The 16,373-nt window shown below is 43.5% G+C and overlaps 2 protein-coding genes and 1 long non-coding RNA gene across 3 annotated transcripts in view; 1 reads left to right on the plus strand and 2 right to left on the minus strand.

The window, feature by feature from the left end:
* Window positions 1-16,373, minus strand: part of LOC308465439 — a 272,654-nt gene that overhangs the window by 64,423 nt on the left and 191,858 nt on the right. The window lies entirely within an intron of this gene.
* Window positions 1-16,373, plus strand: part of PI4KA (phosphatidylinositol 4-kinase alpha) — a 100,875-nt gene that overhangs the window by 41,245 nt on the left and 43,257 nt on the right. The window contains exon 20 of the mRNA XM_080985010.1: window positions 15,013-15,121. Coding sequence (XP_080841136.1) covers window positions 15,013-15,121 — 109 coding nt within the window. The remainder of the gene's footprint in view (window positions 1-15,012; window positions 15,122-16,373) is intronic.
* Window positions 1,189-12,966, minus strand: SERPIND1 (serpin family D member 1). Its single transcript, XM_080985196.1, has 5 exons — window positions 12,917-12,966; window positions 8,352-9,235; window positions 6,049-6,322; window positions 4,868-5,012; window positions 1,189-2,888 (listed from the first exon to the last, which is right to left on the minus strand). Exons 2-5 carry the CDS (start codon window positions 9,217-9,219, stop codon window positions 2,697-2,699), a joined length of 1,479 nt encoding a protein of 492 aa, XP_080841322.1. The 5' UTR covers window positions 9,220-9,235; window positions 12,917-12,966; the 3' UTR covers window positions 1,189-2,696.

Here is a 16,373-nt window from a genome sequence, read left to right on the forward strand (position 1 = left end):
CTGTGCTGCACCATTTTGTTGCAGGTCTTCTTGCTTTTCCAGCAGGGAGATGATTTATGCAAAAGGGGATGGGGAAGCATGTAGTCTTCTTCTGACGAACGTATGAACTCATCTCTTGATGCAGGAATGTGTTTGGGAGCTGATTAGCACATGCAACAAAATAGAAACTGATTTACACAGATCTTTGTGTGCAGTTGGTACACATTCTCCCCCACCCTCAAATATAGAAATTACTTTGATACAGAAATTTCATGTATTAAATGCTTTTTAAAAATTGTTTTTATTAAACATTTTCTCGGATTACAGTGAAATCTTTTTTGAAATGAGTACAGCCGTACCTCGGAAGTCGAACGGAATCCGTTCCGGGAAGTCCGTTCGACTTCCAAAACGTTCGGAAACCAAGGCGCGGCTTCCGATTGGCTGCAGGAAACTCCTGCAGCAGCCAATCAGAAGCCATGGAAGCCACGTTGGACATTCGGGTTCCAAAGAACGTTCGCAAACCGGAACACTCACTTCTGGGTTTGCGGCGTTCGGGAGGCAAAACATGAGCCACAACGTGTTCGACTTCCGAGGTGTGACTGCACTTGCTTATAGGGCTTTCAGCTGTTTCCAGGATGGGTTTCCTCCCCCCGTCCTCTTTCTTGCTGGTACCTGCCCAAATTGCTGCCCCAAACTGAGCCCTTTAGAATGTGGTTTTTGTGGCTGCAGCTGGAGAATAGAACCAGTGAAAATTGGGGTCTCCCCTTGAGCCAAGGGCTCTTTTGGACTCAAATCAAGAGTTTGTAGCCATCCAGAACTTCTATATAAATCCTGCCTTTGGGGGAAGAATCGTTCTAGGTGGTACTTTGGGTTGCTGCAATAGTGTTGAAAATTTCCATGTACCATCTTTGCTTTGAATAAAGACAGGCATATCGAAAAGCAGGCAAGAAAAGAAAATAATAACTTGTGCACACACAAACATAGCTTGTAGAGCATCTAAACCTCAGTGGTTTCAGTGGGACAGATTAAAGCACATAGAATCATAGAGTCATAGAGTTGGAAGAGACCACAAGGGCCATCGAGTCCATGTTTAACTTGACATGTGTGGGGCAATGTGCTTATATTTAAATGGCTGGTGCTTGAATTTTCTTGTACAAAAGTCACCTTACACTGGTGGCAAAGGAAATAAAACTGCATGCAGCGTCCAAATTCAGGATTTCAGCACAACCTTTTATTAAATATGAAATAACTTTCTAATTATGTTGATACTCTCGGAGATAATGGAAACTTTTTTATATCAAGCCTTCTCATAACTCCAGGGTACACTTCTTTAAAAAATAATATAGGAACAATCTCTGCATGTGTACATGATTGCTTGTACTTTAGTTTGGACCTCTCTGGGTTGCATAAATGTCAGTACAACAACTATGCTGTTCAAAGTGCAGTTTTGTTCTTGCTTCAGACAGGTAACGTAGTTACAGAGTGAAAGTAAGTGTTTGTGTTCTTGCAAAACGATACTGTTTGCCCTATATGGATTCCTCAAATAATGCAGCTGAGTTCATGCTCTTTCTGTTCAGCCCTAAACTGACTTTAATAGGAGAGGAGTATTAGTAGTAGAACACCTGCATGGCTTGCAGAAGGCCCCATGTTAAATCCCTGCCATAGCCACTTCAAAAGCGTTTTGAGCAGCAGTTCCTTCTCTGTTTGAGAACTTAGGGGAGGCGTGGGAAACCTTTGGCCCTCCAAAAGCTGCTGAACTACAACTCCCATCAGCCTCCGTAATTGTGGTCAATCGCCAGGGTTTATGGGAGTTGTGGTTCAGCAAGATATGGACAGGCAGAGGTTCCCCATGGCTGTATTAGGGAAGATAATACTAGTTAAGAATAGGTAATTCTAGGCTAGATGAACCAACTGGGTTTAAGGGAGCTTGCTGTGTTCATCTGGATGCGACTATTTTACATTTTTTTCTTCCATCATTGCTACATTTAATTTTGTAATATTTTGTTCAGGGTTACCACCTCTCAGTCTTGGATCCCAACATCCATAAGTGTAAGACTTTTTCTTCTCTTTACGCTGTTAGACCTTCCCGATGGTATATGGACAGCTTCCACGCTCTGCATTTTCATCAGTCAAGCTGATGAGGAATCATGTTTCCCCCTAGGTCTTTGCACATTCTCTCTCCTCACCCACAAAGAATTCATGTAGCATCCTTCTGTTTCACCAAGTTTCAAATGAAACCCAGTTCAAGATTCCTGATGAGTATTTTGTATTGCTCTTGTCAAACATCAATGGTTCTTTTATAATTAAAGTTTAAAATCTCTTTGGCCAACTGGGAAGAACATAGACAGCATCCATTTTTAGAAACTGAAAAGCTGCTTCTGTTAATAATCTGACTTTTTGAAGCTCAGTGGAGCCAATTTTTATTCACCCTTCAGGCGGCATGAAAATGTTCTCCAAGGTGCAAAGAGAATGCCTCTGACCTCCAGGTAGCTTGGGATGAAATAGAACAGGGTGTTTTTAGTACTTTGCAGCAATATTTTCCCTTACAGATTGTAATTAAACAATATATCGCTGTGGTTTTGATTTGGTAGCCTTGCATTTTTCACGCAATAGCACTTACGACTAACACAGACACTTAATTGGCATATAAAAATGGTTCTATTTAAGACGCATTAAGGTTGCCTAGATGTACCTATCTCGAAAGCTCGCCTCTTCTTTTACAACTTGTTTGGGTTGACGACTCGGCCCATGAAAAGCAAGCAGTTGGTGCGGTGCTCATAGATGAGAAAGATAAAAGGGCGGTCAATAATGAAGCGAATTTGAGCTGAAAGGGGCATGAAGGCTACTGTGGTCACAGACGCCGCCTCCGTGCCTTCTTCATTCACTGTAATTGTCCCCTGGTGATTGAACTGTAAAAAAAGAAGGGGGAAATTATGCAGTAGAAAACCAAACACCATGTCTTGAATACCTTAACTGTACAAAGGCCTGGCCAAGCCACAAACCATCTCTATAACCTTTAGCTCAGTCATTGCTGTGGCTTCCATTTCTTCTGCTTTGGGGATGTTATTGAGTTGTCCCCTTTCTCAGCCAACACCTGCAGGGTTCTAAAAACTTAGAGGAGGTAAGCTTGGCCTGCTGCAAAACAATGGGTCATAATCCAAGCAGTCTTGGGCACCATCATGACTAGAAACTGACGTATTGGAATGATTGCAGATGGTTGGGCAGCCAGGGCTCCCGAGATGGTTCTCCACAGTCAGATAACCAAGAGGCCAGCAAGTTGCCTTAAACATGGTCTGATTTGAACTTATGCCTTTAATAGAATGGAGAATTTCTGATCCTCCAGATTTTGGACTCCTATCAGCCCTGGCCATCCTGGCCAATGGTCAGGGATGCTGGGAGTGATAGTCAAACAACACCTGGAGGGCTACAGCTTTGTTAGATCAGATTTCTTGCCTGTTATCCAATATTCTCTGCTGACAGGTCTTTCCAGGATCTCTTTTCCATCACCTGTTTGCTAGGCTCACCTGCTTCCTAAAGGTCAAGGCATGAGTTGCCATTCAAGTACTTTCCTGCCTTCTGCCTCACCTTACTGGTACCACATTTCTGATGAAGGGGTGCTCTGGAATCTTGTTGGGTGGGTAAAATTGGATTTCCTTTGTGTTAGGGAGACTCTGGACTGCTGGGTGCCAAAGATATGAATATGAGGGGAAGCACCCAGCCAAAATCTGAGTCTCTCTACTGCCGGATACTTAAGAGGCAGCTATTCATGTATCTGCCCACTGACATATAAAGTCAGGGTTGTCTGGGTGTCTCATGTTTTGGAAGGTTTGTTTGTTTGTTGGCTATGCACTTGGACAATGCCTTCATTTAGACACAGGGAACACCTGCAACAAAATCAGTCATTAATACTTTATCTACTCTGTATTGTATCCAGCTGACCTTTGCTCTGAATAGACCCACTCAGATGAATGGGCCCAAGTTAGCCATGCCCATTCATTTCAATAGGTCCATCCTGAGTGTGACTCACGCTAGATACAACCAGAAATATTTTGGAAAGCTGTTTGCTCGCTTTGCATTTGAACACCTCTTAAGATACCCTAACCACATTTTGTATGATGGTTTCTGAAGTGAAGGAGCAGGTTTTCATCCATGCTTGGGTGTAGTTGAATGCCATTTTGAATCAAGATGGCAGACTGAACTTTTTAGAACTGCACTTTTTCTGGTTTCTTGAGTAATAATAATAATAATAATAATAATAAAATTTTATTTATATCCCGCCCTCCCCAGCCGAAGCCGGGCTCAGAGCGGCTAACAACAGTAAAATGATACAACATTATAAAATCATTTCATTATAAAATCAGTTCAAATCAGATTAATGACAACCATTGGGCTAGAGTTCTGTGAGGATTGCCAAAGGAGGGGGTCAGGCTGTGCCCTGGCCAAAGGCCTGGTGGAACAGCTATGTCTTACAGGCCCTACGGAAAGATGTGAAGTCCCACAGGGCCCTAGTCTCTTGTGACAGAGCGTTCCACCAGGTTGGAGCCACAACCAAAAAAGCCCTGGCTCTGGTTGAGGCCAGCCTAACCTCTCTGTGGCCCGGGACCTCCAAGATGTTTTTGTTTGAAGCCCATAATGTCCTCCGTGGGACATACCAGGAGAGGCGGTCCCGTAGGCAACACTGGACCCAAGTTTGCATAAAAGAGAAGATGCAGGTGAGAGGAGCCAAACAATTTCTCTTTACCTGCGTAAATAACTTTTCCTCTGGGCTCACTCTGAAGCAATAGAGCAAAGAGAGAGGTGCTGATGGTTTTGCTCCAATGTGCTTTATTTTGTCTGTTATGCAATGCCGTCCTTGAGAGGATGATCAGGTTGTGCCAAAGCTAGTTACCTTCTCAATGTTGATTCTCTCTTCCGATATCCCAGAATAGTTGCCATTTTGGGTGAATAGCTCATTTACTCCCAGTTTTTTCAGATACTCAATCAAGTCATAGCTCTTCTCCAGCTTAAATTTAGGTAGCATTATTTCTCTTGTTCTAGGGAGAACAAAACAACGTCACAGGCCTTAATTGACTCAAGCCAAGGGTGCAGAACAGTTCTTAATCCATGTTACACAGTGTTGGAGCCTCTTGTCACACAGAGTTTAAATTATACTATAGCACGCCTGCCTTGCACAGTGTGACTAGTTCTTCGGCATACATTAGTCTCCTCTTTTAGTAACATCTCCTTTGGAGCTGTGGCATTGAGTCTGTTGGCTAGATGGATAAGGACAGAAGAGTGTTTTTGAACTCCTGGGCAGGATCAAGGAATTGGAAGCGCTTCCTAATTTCCTGCTCTTTCCCCCCACCCCATTTGAGATCATATTCCACTTGAGTTTAGTTGTGCTATGTCACGCTTCCTCAACCTCAGCCCTCCAGATGTTTTGAGACTACAGTTCCCATCATCCCTGACCACTGGTCCTGCTAGCTAGGGATCATGGGAGTTGTAGGCCAAAAACATCTGGAGGGCAGAGGTCGACGAAGCCTGTGCTAAGTTATTGAGCTAAGTTAAACTCAGAGTAGATCCACTTGTTGTATCTAGTGTTCAACTTACTCAGAGTAGACCCACTGAAATTAAAATACCTAGTTAGCCATGTCCATTATTTTCGATGGGCCTGCTCTGCATAAGTTGAACATTGGATACAACCCAGTTACAGCCGTTTGGCTACGACGGCGTTGGACGGTTTGATGCAGTGATGTGCATCAAATAACACATAGGCTATTCATGGGAGCCAGTGTGGTGTAGTGGTTAAGAGCGATAGACTCGCAATCTGGGGAACCGGGTTCGCGTCTCCGCTCCTCCACATGCAGCTGCTGGGTGACCTTGGGCCAGTCACACTTCTCTGAAGTCTCTCAGCCCTACTCACCTCACAGAGTGTTTGTTGTGGGGGAGGAAGAAGGGAAAGGAGAATGTTAGCCGCTTTGAGACTCCTGAAGGGGAGTGATAAAGCGGGATATCAAATCCAAACTCTTCTTCATATCATGCGGTGAAAGGTCATTAGGAAAGAAACAAAACCCTGAGTAAAGGAAGTACCTGTTAGTCATGCTCTCCTGCCACTTCTCGACCAGCTGAGGAGTCAGTTGCTTCTCTAGTGTTCTCATGCTCGACGGCTTATAGGGCAGTACAATCAACATGCTGATGTTGCCCACGTACGGCAACTGGAGCACCCCGCAATCTAGCTCGTGGTCTACAGTGGCCAGGAAATTGGCCTTGGTCTGCATCATGGAAACTTTCACAGTCTCTTTCTCGTTCAAGCGGAATGTGTGTTTGCGTGTCATTTCCACAGGAAACTTATTTTCCCAGGTTCCTGTCAACACAGAAGAAAACTTAATACATAAAATGTAGCTTAGGAAGGAAAAGAGTTACGGTTCGGCATAATTCAGGTATTTCTGAATATAAAAATATAAGCCGAAAGCATCTTTCATACAGCTTTGGCACGTCCAAGGAAGGCCGCTATGCATTTTAAGAGGCGGCACACTTTTTCTAATTAACATGTTTAATGAAGACTTCAACACATGGAGGACAATTGAAGCAGGGATTATTATGTCTCGCCTGCAGGCTCAGACACAGTTGGAGTTTCTGGAGAGCGACAACTGGTAAACCATAGTTTGTTTCACTGTGATGTGTGAACAAGGCCTAAATGCCCATCCTGTCCACCATTCTGATCACCACTGTGGTGAAGGCCTCGTTCACACATCACAGTGAGCCCAAACGATGGCTAACCAGGACTGCACTGCTTCATCCCTGGTCCTTCAGCACAGCATGGCATGATAGGCTTGGCTTAGAACGTTGTCCAAACCCTGAATTGTACCTAAGGTCTCTCTACTCCTTAACCATGATCTGTAGCTAAGGATTGATCTTAACCACAATCTAGGTTTAGATGACACACTGAGTCAAACTGACTCTTGACAAAAGGGGTGTGGACTCCTTACTGGGAGCAGGCATGTTTGTCTGTTTGGCTCACAAGATCTGGTCTAGGAGGGCTTTTAAGATATAGTTCTGACAAATTGATGTTTATTAGCTCCTCCTTTTTTAAAAGAACAGCCAGCTCCTTTGCTTTAAGCACTTGGTATCAAATGTATTGGGACGTGGGTGGCGCTGTGGGTTAAACCACAGAGCCTAGGACTTGCTGATCAGAAGGTTGGCGGATCGAATCCCCGTGATGGGGTGAGCTCCCGTTGCTCGGTCCCTGCTCTTGCCAACCTAGCAGTTCGAAAGCACATCAAGTGCAAGTAGATAAATAGGTACTGCTCCGGCGGGAAGGTAAACAGCGTTTCTGTGTGCTGCTCTGGTTCGCCAGAAACGGTTTAGTCATGCTGGCCACATGACCCGGAAGCTGTACGCCGGCTTCCTTGGCCAATAAAGCGAGATGAGTGCCGCAACCCCAGAGTTGGCCACGACTGGACCTAATGGTCAGGGGTCCCTTTACCTTTTAACAAATGTATTCTGGAGGATACCACTCATAGTTGCTCATGATCGATGAATGCAGCTGAATGAGTAAACTGCACACACTGCTGGTTATATCAAAGGTGGAGTCATAAGCAGCTAATTTCCAGAGAGGGTAACTGTGTTAGTTTGCTGCAGCAAAAGCAGCTAAGTATATTTTGGCACTTTGAAGAAGAAGAAAACTATTATGGCATAAGCTTTTGTGGACTAGAGTAGTCCGCTTCATCAGATATATGAAGTGTAATCCTCAGTATATATGCATGTGGGGACGATGGGGGTTGTGCTAAAAGTTGGAATTAAATGGCAATGAAATACAAACAGTAAAATATGTGGCCGTTCATTTAGCGTTTGGAATGTGTGCCAGTATCAGAGCAGTGAAACAGCAGCTGTATATGGTCTTCTTAACCTTATGTAACCTTTGATTGTTTATGTCCTTGATATGTTTTAAGAGAAGATTTCTGTGAAGCTGGCTGAAATGCTGCATTTAATATCGACAGTTGCCTGTTTTTAAAAACAAGAGGATTGCAGTTTGTAAAACCAAGGCTGATCACTTGTCTAGTCACTCTTTTTTATGTACCGTATTTTTCACTCTAAAAAGTAAGGGGAAATGTGTGTGCGTCTTATGGAGCGAATGCAGGCTGCGCAGCTATCCCAGAAGCCAGAACAGCAAGAGGGATCTCTGCGCACTGCTCCCTCTTGCTGTTCTAGCTTCTGGGATTCAGAATATATTTTTTTCTTGTTTTCCTCCTCCAAAAACTAGGTGCGTCTTATGGTCTGGTGCGTCTTATAGAGCGAAAAATACGGTAGTTGCTAGGATTCTGTTTGGTAATCTCTTAGTTTATGCATTTGTACGTGGGTGAAATCGCCATTGCTTCGTTTTGTTTCTTTACCTTTAAAGTACAAGCAGTTGAGGACCATCATGATGGTGGTTGGGGGTACGTTCACCAGAGCTTCCTTTATCAATCCTTTGGTGAGCTTCAGAATACGTTGGTTGGCTTTCGAGATGAAAGTTGGATCTGAGAAGTCGGCCAATTGAGCCTCAGCAAAATAGTGCTTCTTCATGTTGTTTTTGAATTCACTGAGGACAGGGAATTGTTTCTGGATATAAAGGTCATTGACTGACCTGAGCGTGTAGCCAAAATTCCTCCTGAAGAGCCGGTGAGTGAGTTTCTGAAAAAGGTTGTGAATGGTCGTAATGTCATATTTGGAGCTGGCATTGACAAACTCGGTGAAGCCAAGGGAATCCAACACTTCCTCCTGCGTCTGACCTTTCAGTCCCAATGAAATCATAGCCATGGCTGTGGAAATTCCAACTGGAGCCAAAAGGATGTTCTCTGAGGAGTTGGCTTTGTCCTTCAGACTCCGGTAAAGGTTGAAAGCAAAGTTTGCATTGAGGATATTGAGGCGCTGGATTCTGGTTTTCCCTTGGAAAAGTTTAAGAATATTCCCTTGCTTGAACTCAGAGGTGATATCTGGATCAATTATGTCAACATCGTCGTAATCTTCCCTGAACAAAGTTTCAAAGTCAAGATAGTCTTCCTCTTCCTCACCTTCAGTGCTCAAGTCATTGGTCACCGTATTCTCCTGGTGAAACTCGGGTGAGAGATTGGCCACACTAAGAGTCCCATTGTTGTGGAGCCCACGAGGACTGAGAGACTGAACGCCGAGTTGTTCAAAATGCTCTTGCAAACCTTTGATTCCACACAATGCAAGTGTTACTGTGAGGGAGAGGAAAGCTGAATGCAGCAGCAGCTTCATCTTCACAACCAAGACACTGGAAGGTTCAAAACATCACAGTTAGACACTCTGGAACCAGAAAGCTTTTAGGAAGCTTGCTTGGGAATCGGTTTCCCTTTGCGGAGGCTGTGATTGCACAGTGGGAGGAACCTAGAAAGGTGGCTTATGTCAGACCAGACTGTTTGTCCATCGAGCCCAGTCTTAGGGATGAGGGAAGAAAATTCTATTCAGTTTGTATTTAAAGGCAAACCCAGAAAATCCTCACTTTTCAAAGCAATGTGCAAACCAAAAAACAGTCATCCTTCAAAATTCGCACTCCTTTCTATTTTGCACTGCAATTCTCCAGCCAAGTAATGAGTTCACAATTGCATATACTAGGGTAAAGTGTGAAAATTGTATACAAAGATGCATTCTGTCAGCGGAAATTGCTTGCAAAAAATTTGTGTGTGAGCCAAAACTGCACACAAAAACGTGTTTATTAGGAGAAGATTGCACTAAAATGCTGATGAAATTTCATTAGGAAAGCAAACTCATGAATTGGTGTGAAAATGTGAAGGACTGAATTTAATTTCGTAAAAATGAGGAACTTGGAGGACAGAAGTTGACATGTTTATCCATCCCTAAGCCCAGTTTTGTGTGTCCTCCTCCGACCTGCAGTAGTTCTTTGGCAGATGTATTTCTTAACATGAGATTGATGGGATATGCCGGGGTCAGGAGCCTAGATTTTGATGGGGGTTGGTGGGGGAGATTCTGCCAGTGTAGCTAACCCTGCTGGTTCAGTGAGAGCTCAGGGAACAATGGGTGCCAGTTGGGCCGAATTGTATATATTGAACTAATGAGCCAATGACTTGACTGCAGGCATCCAGTTGATTTGAAATAGAGCTAAGATATCAACATGAAGCCCTTCAGCACCTTGTAATTACAGGCATATTTTACTGAAATGGGGTGATGCACAGATGCATCTGCATATTAGCTTTCATTTTTATTTTTTTTAAAAAACAGACCAGAAATTCAGCATTCACATCTTCAAGGCTCAGTAAGGGCTAATTACTTTGCATCTGCTGAACGAGCAAAAACAAATAATGGATGCTTTTTATAAATTGGAAATGGGGTTTGTTTCCCAGAATATAACACTGTGCACACAGTTAAGCAAACAGCTGATTCAATGCCCAGGAAAACATGAACAGACACCAATCTCATCGGACGGGAGGGAGACCTGAGCTGGTGGGGGCAGGTGGGGACAATGAAAGGGAATGTCAAACACCTAGTGAGGCCGTGGATTAAAAGTCACTAGTGCAAGCTGTAATTCATCTTTAAAAAAAATACTGCAGAAATCTCTTAACTTTTCCAAAAGGCGAACCTTCCAAGACACAGGCTCTAATCAGTAGAAAGGTTGCAAAGATGCTTCTATCAGAAGTGACCCATATCTATCGCCTTGGGTCAAAGTTCCCATAAAGTACTGGCAGGTGGTCCATTTCAGTTAGTATCTTAGGAGAGTGCACAGTACCCATAATCCCTTGTGTGCATCTGACTTGAGGCAGGAACGTACATTGGCCGTTCACAACACACACAAAAACCAGGTGGAAGAAGGCCACACCTTCCCAAGCAACTATGCATCGAGAACTGGAGTTCTGTAACAGAACCTACAGAGTGCAGTTGTAAAGTTTTCCATTTAACGCAGGCATAGCTATTTCATCCTAGCAGCCTTGTACCTGAGATTGCTTGGGAATGCTAAGAAACCCAATCATCAGGGCAGTTTGAAAGGTTAAGTCTGCCACCTGGATTCAAAATGTTGTAGTCCAGGGGTCAGCAAACTTTTTCAACAGGGGGCCGGTCCACTGTCCCTCAGACCTTGTGGGGGGCAGGGCTTTTTTTGGGGGGGGGGGAGAAAAGAACGAATTCCTGTGCCCCACAAATAACCCAGAAATGCATTTTAAATAAAAGCACACATTCTACTCATGTAAAAACACCAGGCAGGCCCCACAAATAACCCAGAGGTGCATTTTAAATAAAAGGACACATTCTACTCATGTAAAAACATGCTGATTCCAGGACTTGTCTGCGGGCCAAATTTAGAAGCTGATTGGGCCTTAGTTTGCCAACCCATGTTCTAGCCCCGGCACGTCCAACAGGTAGATCGTGATCTACTGGTAGATCACTGGACGTCTGAGGTAGATCACTGGTATATCACTGGCTCAACATTTTTGCCCTGCACCCCCCCAAAAAATGGGGGTTTCCTCCTCCCCCCAAAAAGCTGAAAAACTTTGACCTGAACCCCGCAAAACAGGGCTTTCCTTCCTAGAAAAAGCTCAACAACTTTGGTAGATTGCAGTCTCTTGGGAGTTGGCCACCCCTGTTCTAGCCAAACATAGATGAAAAGCTGCCCCTTGGATCTCAGGAGCTGTTGTGCAAAACTTTGTTATATCTTAAGAGATGTCCAAATTCAGAGCGAGCAAACAACTTTCTGTAATACATATATGCTTGTAGCCAGTGGTAGTCCTATTGAAATGAATGGATGTGGTAGACCTATTGAAATGAATGGATGTGGCTAACTTGGGTCCATTGATTTCAGTGGGTCTACTTGAGGAAAGGTTATCTGAATACAACACGAAGTAGATAAAGTATTCAATGACCAATTTTGTTGAAAGTGTTCACTGTGTTTAAATAACGGGATTTGTAATAAGTAAATGTAATGAAGTTAAAATGAATTAGACCTGCCTTGGATGCATATGCCGTATTTGCCCGAATGTAATGCACACCTTTTTTGGCCAAATCACGTTACGAAAATTAGGGTGCACATTGGATTTGATGGCGTGTTTACATCCGACAGCAAATACCTTTTGGGTTTCAAGGCTTTGAAAATTAATTCAAGTAAAACGGTATATGGAAAGGTTATATATATATATATATATATATATATATATATATATATATATATATAAAAATAGATGAGGAATTGGTGTTGGCTCTTAGAAGGAAGGGCGAGAAGTGTAGATACTCCAGAGAAATTTGTATATGTATGCAAAACTCCCTCTTCCTACATGTTTGTACACACATATATACACAGAGAGAAACAAACAATGGTGTTGGGAATTGTAATTGAATGGTACAATCTGCTAGCGGTTTCTTGGGCTGCAAATACCTCTCACCACATTACCTTTTTGGGGGGGTGGCATTTCAGGGGGTGTAGGATGTTGTCACTGGGAGGAGAGCCGGTAAGCCTTTGCATTTGTGCAGAACCAGTCGTTATTTTCTCTGGATCTGCATTTGTTGAGGATTTTTCCTCTCCGCTTTAACAATAAATTGAAAGCAGAGCCCAACCTCTAACAACCAGCTATTACATGAATGAATTTCAGAATACTTTTAAGACCCAGAAGAACAAATATTCTGATGTCCTCTCACTGCAGCCCCCTTCAACCCCTGTACTAGAGAAGGGCAACAGCTTTATAGCACAATCCTATGCATGCTTACTCAGAAGTAAGTCCCATTGTGTCCACTGGAGCTTATTTCTCAGTAAGGGTGTTTAGCTGTAAGTTTTTGAATGCTTGCTTTATCCTCTGTTGCAGCAGCGTTGCCATTAATAAAGTTGCAGGTATTTTCTGGTCTTTTCAAGCTATGCCTCTTTTGGGGGTTCATGCATTGTTCTGCCTCACTCCTTTAGTCCAGAAATAACTTTTTTAGAGTTAATTAACCTCCAAAAGAGAGAAATACTTCTTACCTCCTCTGTCGCCAAACAGTACGATCTGAAGAGCAACTCAAATAAAGAGGACGAAAATGTTTGACTGTGAACTTTGGTGTATGGGTATGCGCTAAAGTAAATAGGCTGTAAATCAATCACTTCTAAGTTTATCTTGTCAGCTAAAATCCCTCTAGTTCATTTGCCGCCTCTGCTGATTGATCTTCTGATCTTTCGAATGCTCACATTTTATTTTAGTTTTATAAGCAAGGGCAAAAGACCCCCAAGATCTTTGCCTTACCATACATTGTGATCCATTGTGGGGTCTTTGACAGCTCTTAATGATCTAGCAGGCTAAACCATTGTAATCCATGGCTTCTGCTGGAGTCACAGGCCATTTCATTTTCTTTGGCTGTAATGAGTCATTTTCAGTGGTTCCATTATGAGGCCCACCAGAGATGATTCATAAGACCAGGAACCAGCATAATGTTCAGCATAGCTTTGGAATGGCATTTCCACATTCACGTCGCCCCAGAATGCACATTGTCCCCATGAAGATGGATCATTTTACATTGATCTCCTTCATGGCAAGTTGAATAAATGAAAATTAGAGGTGACGTGCAATACCATTTCTTTTCTTATGCAGGGGAAAAGTTGAATCGGGGGAGTGCAGTTTTGAGAAGAAAGAACTGCTGGAGGGATTGTGATAAACAGTCTCTCTCTTCCCCCTTCACTTCCCCTGCTCAAATTTTCAGCCACACAAGGCTTCTTTTGAGTTTTAAAAACCCCTAGAACAATTGTGGAATAGAGCCTAAAACTGGTCACTTCGTTGTGATAAAAATGGTTAAGAGAATGTAAGCTTGTTAGCCAAGTGTCCCTTGCTTTTCTAAATTTTGTAGGCGTTTTGATTGATGCCTAACATAGTTGAGCTGTCTCTGATTGCTTCTTCTAACTTATGAGCTACATTTTTAATTCCATAATCACCCTTAACATTTCAGAATTGATAGTGTTCAAACATGGAGGATGCAAGCCTTGGACTCTGAGAGATGTCATGTTGAAATAGTTAACTGTTGCCGGCTTTCTCTGTAGCATCTACAGTGGACGGTCGGGTTGCGAACGTGATCCGTGCGGGAGGCATGTTCACAACCCGCAGCACTCGCAACCCCCATGTCTGCGCACACGCGGGTTGCGATTCGGTGCTTCTGTGCATGCGCAAAGCGTGATTTTGCACTTCTGCACATGCGCAAGTGCCGAAACCCAGAAGTAACCTCTTCCAGTACTTCTGGGTTCGGCGCGGTGCACAACCTGAAATCGCGCAACCCAAAGTGTCTGTAACCTGAGGTATGACTGTATATTTAATCTGTTTTGGGAACATAGGAAGCTGCCTTATATTGAGTTAGACCATTGGTGCATCGACTCAGTATTGTATACCTTGATTGGCTGGTCATCTCCAGGATTTCAGGCAGGGCTGTCTCCCAGCCCTATCTTGAGATACCAGGCAGAAATTGAACATCATCATATCATATCATATCATATCATATCATATCATATCATTATTTGTACCTTCTGACTGGGTTTCCTCAGCCACTCTGGGTAGAATGCGACCCTCTGAAGGCAAAGCAGATGCTCTACAGCTAAGCTACAGCCCTTCCACAATAACATTGAGTATGTCTTCCAATGTATGTGCTTACGGCCCTTGAGAGTCTTTGCTATAATTAATGTACTCTAAAATTGGAAACCTCTAGTTTTGTTCTCTCAACAATTCTGCTGGGCAAGGGCGGTCCACCAGATGATGTTGAACTCCATCTCAGCTAAACAGGACACCCCCTGATCAGGGATATTGGGAGTTGTAGCCCCCACTACATCTGACGGCTCAGTGGCTCCCCATCTTTTCTGTAGAGTAGCTGCTTCTTGTTGTTAATATTGTTAACATGAGTCACAGCAGAGATAGGACTCTTAATCCAGTGGACCACAGTAGTGGATGGACTAATGTTGATTAGTATGATCTGCATTTTATTAGGTTGATACTTAGGTGAGAAATCCAAGATCAGAAGTACCAGAATATCTACACGCATATCATTGCATTTATGTTATCAGATAGGTGGCTAACGTATTTTCCCTTCCATTTACTCTGCTAGCTTACAAGACGCTTGCCGCCCATCAAGGAAGCTAAGCCCAGGTTACAGAAGCTCTTCCGCGACTTCTGGCTGTATTCGGTACTTATGGGATTTGCTGTGGAAGGCTCAGGTACTCCAGAGATTCCTTTTTAATTGGACAACCGCTTCTCAACGGAGAGGCAGGAAAATATGCCAAATAGCTGCCTGTTGCCACATTTAAAAGTTTTCATTTACCAGTGACTTCACTGCTGAAGAATTAGGCTAATTTGTTGTAGCAGCAGCTACAAGAAATATCCCAGCGGTACTGTCCTGTTGTGGTTGTGACAACCCCACAAATGGGGATAGACTGAGCGGTCTAATTCTATACCATTTCAGTTTCACTGGCGCTCAGTTTTAAGTCCATTGGGTTCTGTCCTGCTAAGTTCTACGCATCACACCTGAACCGGCAAACTATGTGTGTTTTTGTTTTTGCCTGCCCTCTAAAACCAGAGTCATAATCCAGCTGTCGCTCATGGTTTGGAGGTCAAATGGTGTGGCTTGTGACAAAGAGGAGGAAATCTGATTGGATGAGGGGAGGAAGGAGCATATGAGCCCAAGGCTCAGTCAATTAACACCAAACTGCGACTGCCTGCAAACCAAGCTTTAATCTTTTTGAAAGGGTTTCTGATATCCAAATTTAAAAAGCCTCGTGTGACTCAAACTAATTTTTGTTACTTTTACCTTTGATAAAAGTTCTTGGCACAATGACAGCATCCTGGTTGGACATGGTTCTGGTCTTAAGGCCCAGAGATGATGATGATGATAATAATGATAATAATTTATTTATACGCCGCCCATCTGGGTGGCTCCCAACAGAATATTATTATTGTTAATAATAAAAGTGATAAAATATCAAACATTAAAAACTTCGCTAAACAGGACTGCCTTCAGATGTCTTCTAAAAGTCGGATAGTTGTTTATTTCCTTGACATCTGATGGGAGGGCGTTCCACAGGGCGGGCGCCGCTACCGAGAAGGCCAGGCATAGGCAAACTTGGCCCTCCAGATGTTTTGAGACTACAATACCCATTATCCCTGACCAGTGGTCCTGTTAGCTAGGGATCATGGGAGTTGTAGTCCCAAAACATCTGGAGGGCCGAGTTTGCCTATGCCTGGAGAAGGCAACTGCTGGTTACCTGTAAGCTCACTTCTCGCAGTGAGGGAACAGCCAGGAGGCCCTCGGCACTGGACTTCAGTGTCCGGACTGAACAATGGGGGTGGAGATGCTCTTTCAGGTACACAGGGCCGAGGCTGTTTAGGGCTTTAAAGATCAGTACCAGCGCTTTGAATTGTGCTCGGAAATGTACTGGGAGCCAATGTAGGTCTTTTGGACCGGTGTTATGT

The sequence above is a fragment of the Podarcis pityusensis genome (genome assembly GCF_964106645.2).
Source record: "Podarcis pityusensis genome assembly, chromosome: 16".
NCBI lineage: Eukaryota > Metazoa > Chordata > Lepidosauria > Squamata > Lacertidae > Podarcis > Podarcis pityusensis.

Coding starts and splice junctions, on each gene's coding strand:
- SERPIND1 (XM_080985196.1), bottom strand. CDS start 9,219: ATGAAGCTGCTGCTGCATTCAGCTTTCCTCTCCCTCACAGTAACACTT. Junction 5,013..6,048: donor CAGGAGAGCATGACTAACAG/GTACTTCCTTTA, acceptor TGTTCTCCCTAG/AACAAGAGAAATAATGCTAC. Junction 2,889..4,867: donor AGAGAATCAACATTGAGAAG/GTAACTAGCTTT, acceptor CTTTTTTTACAG/TTCAATCACCAGGGGACAAT.